The sequence below is a fragment of the Stenella coeruleoalba genome (assembly GCF_951394435.1).
Source record: "Stenella coeruleoalba genome assembly, chromosome: 15".
Lineage (NCBI taxonomy): Eukaryota > Metazoa > Chordata > Mammalia > Artiodactyla > Delphinidae > Stenella > Stenella coeruleoalba.
The window spans coordinates 748,081-762,815 of record NC_137161.1 but is presented as its reverse complement, the minus strand read 5'-3'; the positions used below and the strand labels follow the sequence as shown (position 1 = coordinate 762,815).

General features: G+C 65.5%; 1 protein-coding gene across 9 annotated transcripts in view; it reads right to left on the bottom strand.

Moving 5' to 3' along the window:
• Positions 1 to 14,446, bottom strand: part of KCNQ2 (potassium voltage-gated channel subfamily Q member 2) — a gene marked incomplete at its 3' end in the record, with an annotated part of 50,565 nt that extends 36,119 nt beyond the window's left edge. For all 9 annotated transcript variants that reach the window (XM_079945931.1, XM_079945934.1, XM_079945935.1 and 6 more), the window contains exon 1: positions 14,116 to 14,446. In XM_079945931.1, the coding sequence (XP_079802057.1) occupies positions 14,116 to 14,411 (296 nt within the window). In that variant the 5' untranslated portion in view covers positions 14,412 to 14,446. The remainder of the gene's footprint in view (positions 1 to 14,115) is intronic.
• Between the last annotated feature and the right edge of the window lie 289 nt (positions 14,447 to 14,735).

Sequence of the window (14,735 nt, the reverse complement as noted above, 5' to 3'; positions counted from 1 at the left end):
CGGACCTGTGTCTGCAGGCGGTGCTGGCGGGGGCACCAACGGAGCCGGGAGCCGATAGGCAGCAGGTGTCCAGCCAGAGCGGACAGGGCGGGGCTGGGGTCCCAGGGAGCAGAGCCCCTGAGGGCTGAGGTCAGCGTCCAGGCCTCCTGAGGCACAGAGCACCTGGTACGGGAAGCTGGGCAGGGACCCCACACCACGCCCCTCCCACTTCATCACCACTGGGACACCCCCATCACCCCAGAGTGTCGAGACCACCATCCACCGTGGTAGTGGTGGAGGAGGGGAGGTGAGACCCTTCAGAGCCAAAGCCGCGTGGTCCAACCTCAGCCGGGCCACAGCGACAGTGACTCGGGCCCTACCCCGCCCAGCCCAGCCTGCGTCACGGAGCGGCGGCCCCGCCCATGTGCCCCAGAGGCCTGACAACCAGGCCCAGAGAGGCGCAGACCCGCCTCCACATGCAGCCCCTCCCCAGAGCGTGGCCCCGAGGATGTCTCCGGATGCGCCCCCAGCTCCAGGGCAGAGGCGCTACGGGCAGATAACAGAGGCCGCTGGCACAGACAAAACGCACGCGGGGAAACGGTCACGTTTCAAAACCTCAATTAATTTCCTTTGCTCATTAGCCAATTTATTCAATTAGCTGAGCCCTGGGGGAAAAAATGTCCAGATGTCTCATGTGCCTTATACTCGTAATTCTCTGCCTGCGGTGGGAAGGAGCCCACGTGCCCAGAGAGGATCTGCCAGGGTCAGAGGAGATCCCAGGGTGGTGAGTCAGGACCCCGGGGCCTGGGCGGTGGGAGAGACTGGCAGGATCCCCAGCTCAGCTCAGCACTGGGCGCGGGAGTCGGGGGGACGCATAGCATGGTGGGCTTCCCTGTGGAGGTGTTCACAACGCTGCAGGATGAAGTGCTGGTGGGGCCAACAGGGAAGGGAAAGTGTTCCTTGGCAGAGGGAAGGGCAAGTGGACTGGCGCCAGGAGGGGGGAGGGGGGGGGAGGGGGAGACAGTGTGTCCAGGACCCGGCAGCGGGCAAGTCTGACCAGACTGGAGATCGGGGCCCCGGGATGCCTGACGCCATCGTCACCTGTCAGGGAGACTGAGTCCAGGGCTGCGCCCACGCAGGGCAGCTCCTCGTGCTTTATAAAAACATTCCTCTAAAGAAAAACAGGAAAGACCCAGGTCCCAAGGTGACCAGGCCCTCTCAGCCCCACCTCCCCAGGGCGCTCTGACCAGCATCTCGGAAACTTCCAGAATGGCCAGGGTACGCTGCACAAAGCGCAGCCCTTCCCAGCAGGCAGCTGCCAGGCTGTCGGGAGCCCCACCAGCAGCTCAGGAGCCAAAGCTGCGGCCCAAGCGCCAGTGACATTCCAAGTTTTGTTTTTGATGTGTTGGGACAGACGGTCGCAGGCGACACCGCCTGGGGCGCGCAGGGGGTGCAGCAGGATGGACGCTCCAGAGAGAGGCCAGCACACCCACACGACAAGGAGGAAGGAGAGGCAGCAGCAGACTCCCACGCGCAGCGGGCACCCCAGCCACGCCTCCAGGTGCAGGCAGGGCCCCCGCAGATCAAGAAAGGGACAACTCCAAAGGGCAGTGGTGCCCCCCCCGGCCACTCACAGGTAGCCACGATGGGGAAAAGGCACTTACTTCCAGGTCCCCTCCTGTCTGCGGGTAACCCTGTGACCGGCGACCACCCCTGCCCAGCACACAGCCGCATCCTGGGCCCGGAGACGTCCAAAGCCCACGCCCATCCAGCGAGGCTGAAAGGGGCTCCGCCTCTGGCCTCGTGGTCCCAGGCACGGCATCCTCCATTACAGGGGACACTTCCCTGAGGCCCAGCCCCCGGGGAGCCAGGGGGTGGGGGGGCCAGCCCTCCCGCAGGACGACGCAGGTGATCACCCCCAGCCCTGAGGCCCATCGCAGGGCCGCCCGCTGCCGTTATGCTGGGGCCCTGGGCACCGGAGCATCCTGGAGACCCTGGGGAGTCTGAGCCAGGCGGGGGCCTTCCTTCCCAAAGACCTCTCTTGCCTCGGTGACCCGGGTTCTGGCTCCTGGCAGGCTCATGGGAGCTGCCAGCTGTGGCTCTAAGGGACTCCCCTTCTCCCCTCTCCTCCTCTGGAGAGGCACTGGGGAGGTGCAGGGTGGACGCCGCCGCCACTGGGAGGCCCCGGGAGGCAAGCTGTGTGCTTAGCACCGACCCCCAGGCCCCAGAGGACGTGGTGGCTAGTAGCTGGGTCCGCTTCCTCCCCAGATGGGATCGGTGAGCAGTTCTACCCACCCACAGGCTGGGAGACCCGTCCCCCTGCTGCAAGGTTCAGCTCAACGGCCAGCACCATCCTGTACATCTCCCCAGCACCGGGACCGAGGCCCCAGGGCCCTGGGGGAGGGGAGTTCTCATGCCCTCCAGCCTGGGAACTGTCCAGGCTGCAGGAAAAGAAAGGAGGGGAGGCAGGAGGTGGCTGCAAAGGCAGAACATGGCGGCTGATTATGATAATGAATTCATCGTCAGGATGCTTCCCTGGCAGCGGTTGCCAAGGAGACGAGCAGCTCAAGCAGCTGGTCCCCAGCCCCAGATTCCAGGGGCTGTGATGGGGGTCAGGCGGAGCGGCAGGCCAGCCAGGGACCTCAGACCTTGCTCACCTGGGCAGGGGGGAGGTAGGCCACCTGGAGAGTGAGCATCAGAGCAGCCGCATCCCAGATGCACGACCAGGCCTGCACCACCCAGTTCACGAGTGGCCACGAGGTGGGGCGGGCCCCAGCACTGCAGGACCCACAGCAGCAGGAGAGACCTCAGCCAGACATCAGGAGGGACTTCCACAGCCTGAGCTCTGGGCAGAGATGGACCCCTCTTTTGAAACAGGTGGAGGCACGGCAGGGTCCTCAGTGTAGGGATTCTGACGCATGGAGAGACAGGCAGGGCAGGCGGGAGGGACTGAGGGTGGTGGAGCCTTGGGCATTGGCCAGGGGAGCCCCCCAGTCAAGGCCTGACAGCACCCCTCGAGGCGGTCAGCCCACCCACAGCCGTGCCGCAGGTCCTGGGTGCACACGTGTGCGTTCTGCCTGCCCTGCACTCTCGGGAGGGGGCGGCCGCCACCCCCAGAGGGAGACCCCACTGCTTTCCGCTCTCCCCTCCCACCCCCTCCCCCCATCTGACTGCAGGGAATATTTCTTTTCCGGAAAACGTGACAAGGTCTCTGCCACCTCATTCCCACGTCTGGTTCCCACTGTTGGGAGGGCACCGGGGGGGGGGGTGTCATGGTGCTGGCCCACAGCCCAGACTCCCCGCTCCCTTCAAGGACTAAGCTGGGCGATGACTGGGATTATTCACCTCATTCTACATATTCAGTGAAATACACCTTTCATAAGCGAATGGCAGGAAGTCGTGTTACCAGCACCCCACTTGCTCACCCCCAGCCCCTGGCTGGCAGAGCTGGGAGAGAAGGATGGGGAGGGGTCCCTGACATCAAGCACCACCCCCCAGGCTCCAATGCAGCTACGCGCCAGGCAGGCGACAGCCCAGCAGATTGGAAGAAGGTGCTCATCCGCTTTACAGATGAGAAAACGGAGGCTGTGATGCAGCTCCCCGCGGCCACACGGGGCCGAGCCTGAGCACGCTTCCACTGGCGGGGTCTCCCCAGGATAACGCCCATCCCGATAAGGCCGGGTGGCCTGGGAGCCCAGGAGGGGACGGGGGCGGAGCCGCCAGCGTGAGGTCCAAGCTCCCACACCGGGTCCCCGGGGAACCTCCCGCTGCCTCGTCCATCAGGACTGCAGTTGGCGCTGCAGCCCGGAATCTAATTTCACCCTTAATGAACTGCTCTGCCTCCAGTACCTGGGGCCACTGCCAGTCTCTGGGCGACAGGAAGCCTGGACTCCTGATGGCTGCTCCGGGCGCAAACAAGCCAGACGCGAGGAATCGCTCTGAGATCCCGCCGCGGCCCGAGGGAGTGGGCGGCCGTGTGCAGACCCTACCCTGGAAACGAGCCCCGCCCACAGGGCCGCCCACCCAGGCCCACTGCAGTCCCGCCAGGCCCACTGCAGTCCCGCCAGGCCCCCGTACACGGCAAGTAAGTGCTCAGTAAACGCCTCAGACCTGACAGGCCCCAACCCAGGAAGTCCCAGACCCTGGGAAGGTCCAGCTCCGGCCTTGGCATTTGAGGCCTCCCTTGAATTAAATTAAATTGAATAATTGCACATTCTGTGGATTTCACATCAATTAAAGAAAAAAACAGAAACAGGCCAGGTTGTCAGGGACTGAAGCAGAGGGTAAGGCCCATCCGCCCGTCTGTGCCCAGGCAAGCCCTCCCCACCCGTGCCTCGGCTCCCCTCTGCGCCCTCCCCACCCGTGCCCAGCTCCCCTCTGCGCCCTCCCCACCCGTGCCTCAGCTCCCCTCTGCGCCCTCCCCACCCGTGCCTCAGCTCCCCTCTGCGCCCTCCCCACCCGTGCCTCGGCTCCCCTCTGCGCCCTCCCCACCCGTGCCTCAGCTCCCCTCTGCCCTCCCCACCCGTGCCCAGCTCCCCTCTGCGCCCTCCCCACCCGTGCCTCGGCTCCCCTCTGCGCCCTCCCCACCCGTGCCCAGCTCCCCTCTGCGCCCTCCCCACCCGTGCCTCAGCTCCCCTCTGCCCTCCCCACCCGTGCCTCAGCTCCCCCCTGTGCCAGCACAGATTTGGGCGGGAGAGCCTACCCCTCTGCCCACACTGCTCCCCGCACCCCCTGCCACCAGGGGACCTGACCCCATCCTTCAAAGAAGGACACTGCTCTGAGGCTTCCTGGGGGGCAAGGAGGGCCCCAGCCTCCCCCGGGATGCCTTAGCATCCACACGTGGGGATCAGGCAGCCGCTGGCTGGGTGATTTCCTGTGCTGTGGTGCGGGGGTCCCCCTCCAGGTGTGTTCTCTTCCACGGTCCACACTGAGCTCTGTCCTTGTAAGTCCTGGTCTCCCCCGGCCCCGGCTCACTCTGGGGGTCCCCATCTTGGGGTGCGTCCCCCAGGCCTGCCACACACACCCCCAGCACAGCCACCTTTGGGGTCCCTTGAGTGCCAGGCTCTGTCCAGGGAGCTGGCCTGACGAAACGGTCAGCATGGCTGACCCCCGGCCCTGCGGGTCCCATAGCCCCAACCGCGCGGAAGCCTGCGCAGGAGCGGGGTGAGGAGGGGAGGGGTCCCCTGTGGGAGGCACTGCCGTGGACAGCCCTCTGAGGTCAGGGCCCAGGGCAAATACCATCTTTCGGGGGAGAGGTGCTTCCCCCGCCACGAGGGGTCAGTTTGGACCACCCTGGGCATCTGACATCCCCTTCGTGAGCACAGGAACCCATGCAGGCGCTCAGGGTACCCCCACACCAGGGCCCCTCACAGACCCGCCTCCCCAGGTCGACAGCACGGCCAGGCCTGCTCCCCCGGACTCTTCCTGAACACCCTCCAAGCGGCTCTCGGGCTGGCCCACTCCCCCGTGCCCCATGGGTCATAGCTCAGTGGTCCCCTAGAAACACTCCTGGTGTTCTGCTGGCCTCCATCTGCACACCTCGAGTGGCAGCCATGGGCAGGACCTCGGTTTAACAAGCCCCCTCCCGGACCAGCCCTGGTCCTGACCCCGGGGGGCCACCAGGCGCGGGCTTGCCTGGGTCCTTCTCCAGGCCAGAGCGCCGTCTGCTCCCCAGCCATAAGCCACCGAGGGCGTAGGGTGAGGGATCAGTGACAGGGCCACCTCATGCTCCCCCGACCCCAGGGGCACCAGGAGCCCTGATGACAGAGACAAAGCCCAACACTCGTCCAGCAGAGACTTGTCTGATTCCACGGGAAAATCCCCACCACACACGGTTAGCACGAAGGAGGACGACAGCCTGAATCCGATCTCCTTTAAGAAACGCAGAGACGGGCACAGATGCCCGGAAGGCAATCGGGAAAGACAAACGCTCCTCCTCAGCTTTTCTGCATCTTCTCCGTTTCCTACGGTGGACGTGTGTAATTTTCATAATCAGAAGAGGTAATGGACCATAACCAAGTGTGTCTCTAAGAGGCCGCCAGCCCCTCTCGCTCAGACCACGCAGTGCTGTCTGCCCACCACCTGGCCTGAAACACTGGATTTCCGTCCACACGATATTAATTCAGCTCTCAGCTAATCAAACCGCACAAAGCGGAGAGGACCGTCTTGGAGAACGTTGACCAAGGAGGAAAGAGCTCTGCGAGCACAAGAGGCTGAATCGGGAGGCGGAAGCAAGCGGCCACGCGCCTGCCCCAAGCGCCCCGTCCGCAGGCCAGCCAGTGATGGGCCAATCTCCCCACTTTCCATGTCCCGCACGGAGCTCGCTTGGACAGACGGCCGTGGGCTCGTGATCAGGACCGCGGCCAGCGCCCTGCACGCCGTCCCGCCTCGGCTCACCCGGGTCACCCCCGCCAGAGGCTGAGCTCCAAATGCTCTCGCTTCCTGTTCCTCCGGGTGAAAGTCGAACCCCGGGTCAGGCCCTGCCCTCCTGCTGGAGGGCCTCCAGGGAGAACAGACTTCTAAACGCCAGTGGACCCAGCCAGGCCCGGCAGGACTGGCAGCCCTGCTCAGAGCCCTGCTCCCAGGAACAGAAATGGATCGGCAGGTGCTCACCCAGGCTCCTCCCACTTCCACATTCCACTCCCCTCCCCCGCCCCCGCTTCCTCCCCCGAAGCCTGGAATCCCAGGAGAAACTGGCCTTTTCCTCAGACAAACCCTTCCAATATTTTTTTCCAAGCCTAAATGTAAAAGCAAGCTCGGAAGTTCTAAGCTCTCTAGTCAGGTCAAGACTGAGGCTCCAGGGAAGGAAGGGGCGGACCAGACAGGACCCAGAGGAGGGAGGGGCCTGGGCGGGGGCACACGCAGCAGACAGCCAGGGACAACCTGGGAGCTGAGACCTGTCCCCACAACAGACGATGAAGGAATCTCTGGAGACGCTGTTTCCAACGAGTCCGAGTAGGACTTTCTGGAACAAACGCGGTTCTGTACGTTTATTCTGTGCATTATTCCAGGGGGCTTCCCTGGTGGCGCAGTGGCAGAGAATCCACGCTCCCAATGCAGGGGGCCCGGGCTCGGTCCCTTGCCAGGGAACTGGATCCCACATGCACGCTGCAGCTAAGAGTTCACAACTAAGGAGCCCACGTGCTGCGACTAAGACCCGGCACAACCAAATAAACAAATAAATAAATATTTAAAAAAATATCCCGGGTAATCTGAAGACATTAAAGACCTAATTTTACTCAAGCCGGGTAGCCGGCAGAGCCTAAGGACGCTCGGCTCTGAGTACATCCTGGAGATGAAGGTCAGACTCAGGGCTGGCGGCTGGAACACACCCACCCTCACGTCTCAACCAAGGGAAGCCAACACGGCCTCTGCGAGGAGCGGCCGGAAGAGGCCCGCCCGCTCCAGTGCACCCTCCCTTGGGCCGATCCCAGCTGCTGGGCAGTGGGACCGAGGCTCTGGGCCGCTGGTGGCCGAGAAGAGGCGAGAGCCCCCTCGTGGGTGGGCACCCGCCCCAGGCCAGGGGTCTCCCCACCGTCCTTGGGGCTGCTGGAGAAGGCGCAGCCCTCACCCAGCCTCTGCCGGGCTTGAGCGCCGCTGGCCCCGCTCACCAGCGCGCGCTTGGGTCCGTCACTCAGCCCGGCTCACCTGCGCCCCGCCCCGCGGCATCAGGACACCTGGTAGAAGTCCTGCCGCTGTCCCTGTTCTCCCTTCAGCAGGCACCATCCTGCCCGTTCCCCAGGGAACCCCCTTTGCACTTGCCAAACCCAGGCCTTCACAGTAGGGAACTCTGGGGCCTGCATGCCCCGGGGCTCTGGCTGGGCTGTGGATGAAGCCACCCAAACGCACTAGGGCAAACTGAGGAATGTGGGCCCTGCAGCCCCACTGGGAGGCACGCAGGCCCCAGAGCTGCCCACCCAGGGCCTCCAAGACCCAGGCATCCCCAGCCCTGCTTCCTCCTGGATGAATTAGAAGCTTGGTGCAGCCCAGCTTCAGACAACAAAGACCAGCCCTCTCCCTAACTCCAGACCGTTTGCAAAACAGCACCCGGACCACCTCCCCCCAGCTCCGGCCATGGCTGCCTTAATTCACACGAGGAACAAACAGGCTTTAGAAACAGTCATTTCTTTGCCCTGACCCCTCCTGCACGCGCCCACCTCACCAAGAGGGGTTTTGGGGGTTCACCGGCACCCACCAGCTGCCAGGGGAGCAAGCTGGGAGCGGTCATCGGGCCACAGCCGCCTGCAGAACAGTGGAAAGAAGGCCTAGGGGGCGGGGGCAGCTGCGTCAAACCCTCCCCTCAGCATGGAAGGCAGAGTCCCTGGGGGACAACCTCGGGGCCGCACGCCCCTCTTCTTTCTACCTCGGATCTCACCAAGCTGGCCCGGGCTTGCTGGCCAGGTGCCCCACAGCTGGGAGGGAACTGCATGGCACGGATGAGGCCCGTTTCCCGATGCCGCAGAGCTGTCAGCAAACGGCTGTTGGAAAGCACAGCCGGGCACCAGCCTTCAGAAGGGAGTGGCTGTGCTAGAAGGAGTCTCCCATGCTCCGGGGCAGCGCCAGGAGATGGGCTCAGCCTGGCGGCCCACGTGACACTAAGTCACCACACGACAGCTTAGGAGGGGGTGCAGCTCATCAGGACGCAGCCCGTGCGGAAACCTGGGGTCCCCTTTACGGTCTGGGGGTCCATTGGTACAACCCGCTCGCAGTGGTCCTTCTCAAGCCAAAACCGTTCTGGCCTCTATGCTCGGAGGTCCAGGGCGCTGGGACCATTCAGCCGTGGAAGGAAGACCTCCCCCAATACCCGGGCAGCTGTGGAACAGTGAGGTCCTTTAGGAAAACGGCCAGTCCTCCTGGACAAACACAGCTTCAGACGGGGGCCCCGTGTCTAATCACGCGGCCACGTTCACAGCAGCCCCAAACCCCTCCATCCAGGCGCGGTCACTGGCCGACGGGACTGAGAACACACCCGGGCCGCGCGGAGGGCGGACGGCGCGGGGTGCTGTCCCGGACGCGCCCGCCTCCCTCTGCCTGGTCTTCCTCCTTGCTGAGTGACAGACAACGCGGCCAGGACCCCGTGAACGTCACACGCTCCGAGCACTGTGCTGAGTGAGTCACAGGAGACAAGCACAGAATGGTGTCCCCACGTCACAGATGAGGGGACACCGGGCCCAAGGCAGGATTCCCCGCCAGGCCCCCGCAGAGCCCACGGTCCCCACGGCTCACCGTCCTCTGCCCACGCGCGCCCCCTGAACCATCACTGGTTATAACCTCACACCACACCTGATGGGGCGTGGGGGTGACGAGGTGACGTCCGTGACTAAGGCACGTACCCGGCGATCTCCATGCAGGAAAGGCCCTCCGTTTACACTCGAGAACGTTTCAGATGACCCGCCCACGAGGTGACCCAGGCAGCACGGTTTATAATGAGGCTGCCGGACACAGGCCAAGGTCTCTCACAAGCCTTGGCTCAGGAAGGGGCAGAAGGCTGCAGCCCAGGGCCAGCCCAGCATCGTGAGCCCCAGGCCTGGCCCCCAGCCCCACCCCACCCCCGTCCCCCACAAGGAAAGGGTCGCAAGCCCGCAGTGCCTGCAGCACGTCCCGCCCTGTCGTGCCGAGCGGAGGTTCGGCCCTCCGCGGGGTCCCCCACCGCCATCCTGGCCCTCAGCACCTTCCACGAAAGCCCCCAGAGAACTCTCGGTCCTCTGGAGCCTGTCCCTTCTCCGGGGCATTCAGAACGCAGCTCCCGGGGGTGGGGGCAGCCTGGCGGGCTTGCCAGGACGGACTCAGGACGCCTGTGAGCAGTGGCCAGGAGCAGACCCCGGGCCTCACCGTGGACACGCAGGCGCGCGGGGATTAACACAGCCTAGGATTCACTTACTGACCAAAACGGACCGGGAAGAACCCCCTGAGATGCTCTATCCACCACCAGGCTCGGGCTGCGCTCCTGGAAACAAGCCGGTCTCTTCACAATCATTCCGGGTTTAGGTGTTTTCCGAGGCGGTGCCCACGTCGAAGCCCCCCGCCGAGTCTCCGTAGAGACTAGTTTCAATGTTTGACTTGTACCGGTTTCTAACAAAACAGATTTTTCTTTGTTCTGATCTGTGAAACTGCCAAGAACGGAGCTTCCTACCGACCCCATCACCCTGAGGACACAGACCGTTTGCGGGGATTCACGACAGTGTAATTAGACACCGTGATTAAGAAACACTTCATTAAAAAACACTTCATTGTCTTATTGTGGGTGAGAAATCCTACGATGAGGCCTGAGGTCTCCAGACAGCCTACTGGGGACAGTCTACTGAGCCCTGGTCTCCCTGGAAACCACAACCCTCCTACCGTTTTCACCTTTGGGGAAATTTCCATGAGATTCTCCAACTCTTCAATCAATAGACATTTCCTCCCCAAGATTGCAGCGAGGTCTGGGAGCTGCAAGAAGCTGAGAATACAGCCGTTCAGACCCCAGTCTCCTCTCAGAAGCAGACACCCAGGGCCACTTGCCCTGGGGCCCCCACGCCCCCCAAGTGCAGTCACACCGAGGAAAAGAGAGGCCAGCACGTGGGCCCACGCTTGCCCACCCGAGGGCGGACAGGTGAGAGGGGCAGCGGGCGGCCTGCACGTGACCAGTTATCCGAGGCCACGCAGGGGACTGCAGCTGGGCCCTGAGGCCCCAGGCCCCCATCCCGCTGCCCCAGCCACAGGCCCCGAAATGTCAGCGGCCCCCCGAGACCCACCTGGACGCCATCCGAGGACGGAGGGGGCTCGTTGGACTGGCCCGAGAGAAGGCAGCTCCCAAGAGTGAGCCGCTCAGGCGAGCCCCGGCCTCCAGGGGCCAGTCCCTGCCCTGCAGTCACCGGCATTTTCCATCCCACCTATTTCAAACACAGTCTCACCTGGCAACTCCAAGTGGCTTTTGGATGTTGGAAAAGTCAACCGATCTGCACCCCAAGTTCCCATCACTGGGCCGAGACCCCTTCTGTCCAGCGTGAGTGGGGCAACTCAGGAACTCGACCGTCTCAGCCTCGGTTTCCTCACCAGTGAAAATGGGGCCACAAAGTGAGGAAGCCCTGAGACCAGCGGACAGAGGGCCGGCCCAGAAGACGTGCGGTTCCCCTCCCCTCCTAACTCGAGCCTCGGGGAGACCCCCCACCCCCTCACCATGGTGGAGCAGCTGCCGCTCCCACCCGTGAGGGGAGGGGGCCACGCACCCAACCCAGGCTCTCAAAGGACCCCCAAGGGCTCGCCTGAAGCAGATGAGTAGCCCCTGGGGCCCCACTGGCCTGGACACGCATCCTGAAGTGTTTGGGGGCCTTTTCTGTGGCTCACACCCCCTCTGAGAAACTCATGAAAACCCTAGACCATAGCTAGAAAATCCTCTCGTGTAAAGATGCCCTGCTCTAGGGGTGCACAGACCCTCGGAGCCCCGAGACCTGCCTGGGGCTGTGAAGGGCAGGCAATGGTGAGCTGAGATGCACCCCTTCCCCACCCCACACGGCCCAGCTCCTCGCGACAGGGCCCCCACTCACTGCGGACGACACCAGCCTGCCCGCCCAGAATCCCGGCCAGGTCTGGGTGAAGAGCCATGCGGGGCGGGGACCTGCCCAACCGGGGACTGCTCTCCCTCTCCAGCCAGAGCAGAGGCAGGGACACTGCAGGGGCCTCGGGGCTGGGAGGGGGGCCCGGGCGGGCTCCCCTCAGCCTGGTCCAGGATCCTCCTGACTCAGGGAAGCCTCCCGCCCCCACAGGCAGCAGCAGTGATGGCGATGGCTCCAGGCCCAGAGGCACGTCCATGGAGACAGCCCGTCCGCAAAGGGCAGGGGCACCTGGCCTGATGCGCACAAAGCCCGGGGGCCAGAGGGCGGCCACCTCCCTCCCCGCCTCTGACACCCAGAGGGCTCAGCACACCTCTGCCTTCCAGAAGCCAGGCTTTGCTGGAAGGTGGCCCAGGAGGGCAGCTGCCCCAGCCCCACGACCACTCCGGCCCCCACTGCCCCTCCCAGGCCCAGCTCAGGAGGGGCCTGACCTGGTTTAATCAACAAACCAAACAGACAAGGGCCAGTCCCTGCTGGGGGGCGGGGGGTGCACAGGGGAGGCCGCACCACTGGGGACCAGCATATGGGGGCAGTGAAGGCCTCCTGAGTCCAGTGGGCTGGGCCCAAGGATGGGCTGGGCCTGGGGACAGCTAGTGAATTCCAGGCCCGGGGAGCCGGGGGGTGACCGATGAGCAGCAACAGCGGGACAGAGATGTCGCCGTTCAGGAGCACCCCCGGGCCGGCGCCGGGAGGGTGGAGACCCCACGCGGTGGCCTCCACAATGCCTTGGGGGCAAGGGCAGCTCTGCCCCCTTCACTGCCCCTGGACCCTCACACACTGCAGGCCCACCTGTCCCGACTCGGGCACTCCCGAGGCGGGGGCAATGCAGACCCACACCCGAGAGCAGCTGCCTGGCCCCCAGTCCCCACACTCTGTTCCCAGCTCTGAAGGCTGCAGCTTCCAGGACGCAGGACGCACGGAGGGGCCGGCCACTTCGGGCCTGGGCAGGGAGAGGCCACACAGAGGGGACCCCGGGAAGTGCCGCCGGCGGGGACCTTCGTGCCCAAAGCACAGCGAACCCTCCAGCAGCCGCACCACAGGTCAGACAGGAGTGGGGGCACCGCTGGGCTGTGCCCAGACACCAGAGGCCACCTCGGGCCAGGACCTGGCTGATCAGAGCTGGCCCCCGCCCGGCAGGGAGAGGAGGCACGGGGCTCTTCCAAGGAGGAAGAGCGCACCTGGGCATGTCCGCCCCGGGAAGAACCAGGTCACCTCCCTGGGGCAGGCGGGGGCTGACACAGTGCCAGGGGAGCCTCTGCCTCTTGGGACTCCCGGGGTGGCTCAGCGCTGGGGCTGGGAACAGTGGCCAGGAGGCCTCCAGGGCTGTGGGGACCCCCAGGACACCTATCCCTCCAGCAGCTTGGCATTTCCTCCCAGGGTCTTCTCCCCCACCCACAGAGGGTCCGTCCAGAGCACACACTCACAGGTCACAGGCACACTCACGGGCACACACCCCCTCATCCCAGGTGGGCACTTGGTCGGAGACGGTTTCCCAGAATCCACCCCTCACTCCCATCCCCAAATGCCTCTTTCTCACAAAATGGCCGAGTCCTGGGCCCAGTCTAGCTGGGATGGGAGAGAGCGCCTGTAGGCTCAGAGGCTGTGCTCGCCACCAGCACAGGCGCGCGTGCGCGCGCACACACACACACACCACACGCTCGAACACCCGTGTGCACACAGTGCCGGCCTGTGGCCACCAGCCCTGGCGCAGGAGCCAGGAGTTCCCTGAACAACGGGCCCAGGGCCACCGACAGCCCTCCCAGGGCCAGGGCTGGCGGCCCCCCTCTTCCTGGGGGTCCACTCTGCAATAAAGGGGGTCTGGAGCCCAGAACGCGCGCAGGGGCGTCAGGCATGCACCTGCTCCTCCAGCGAGCCGCGGCAGGGGCTCGAGGCTGTGCTGGGGGGGGGGAGGGGGGCGACGCAGGCCAGGCCAGGGGTGGGTGCAGGCACCACGGGGCAGGAACAGCCAACTATCTACCCTGAGCCCACGGCTGGGGGCGGAGAGTAACGACGGGACCCCTCCGCCATTGCAGCACCCCAGAAGCGCACCCTAGAAGGAGGGCCAACCCCTCCCCCCATTCCCCCTTCTTTGAGGGAACCCATCTAGAGGGGGCCCTCTAGGAGTCCAGATCCAGTGACAGGACGGGCAGCGCCGCCCTCCCTCCCTGGCCGGCCCTTTGTTCGGTGCAGTGGCCGTGGGGAGGGGCCTCTCAGGGCTGAGGAGGGGAGGCTGGGGCGCTGCACATCTCCCCATCCTGCGGGGGAGGGACTGATGCAACCCAACCAGGCCGCTGGCGGGCGCGAGAGGGGGACAGGCGCCCCCACCCCGACCCCAGAACTCCTTCCAACCAGACGTCTCCAAAATCGCTCTCCAACCTCTGCCCTTCTCTTGAACCAAGGTACCCCAGGCACACGGTGTGACTGACGCGGGCGCTCGGACACACACGGAGGCCCTCGTAGCCCGCAGCTGTGCGCCCACGGGCCACCAGCGGCCGATCGCCCGGGTGCCTCGCGACCCGCGCCCGCCGCCCGGGTGGGCACTCACACGTAGGCGTGGTAGATGAAAGCCCAGCCGCGCGGCCGCTCCAACACGTTGTAGAGGAAATTCTGCAGCTTGCGGTAGAAGGCGTTGCGCTTGGGGGGCTTCCCGGCGCCCGCGCCGCCCGCGCGCGGCTTACTGAGGATGCTGCCGCGCTTGGGGGCCTCGGAGCCGGCGATGAGCAGAGCGCCGTCTCGGGTGGAGTCGGGCGCGCCGGGGTCCAGCCCCACGAAGCCCACCTTGAGCTTCTTCTCCCCGCTCGGGCCAGGGTACACGCCGCCGTTGCGAGACTTCTGCACCATGGTGCCGGGCGGCGCCCGGGCGGGCGCGGGCTCAGCGGGGGCGGCGCGCGGGGGGCGGCGCGGGCCCGAGCCCAGTTCCCCGGCCCTGGAGCCGCATGGCCAGGCGGCGGCGGCGGCGGCGGCGGCGGCGGCGGCGGCGGCTCCGCGCTCCTGCCGGGTCCGGGCCGCGCGCGGGGACGCTGCGGCCCCCTCGCTCCGCGCGCGCCTGGGCGCCTGGCCCGCGGCCGCGCCGGCTCCGCCCGCCGCCTCGCCCCGCCCCCCCCTCCGTTAACTCCTGCGCCGCCGCCCCGGCCGCGGGAGGGAAGGGGAGGAGAGGAGGGGGAA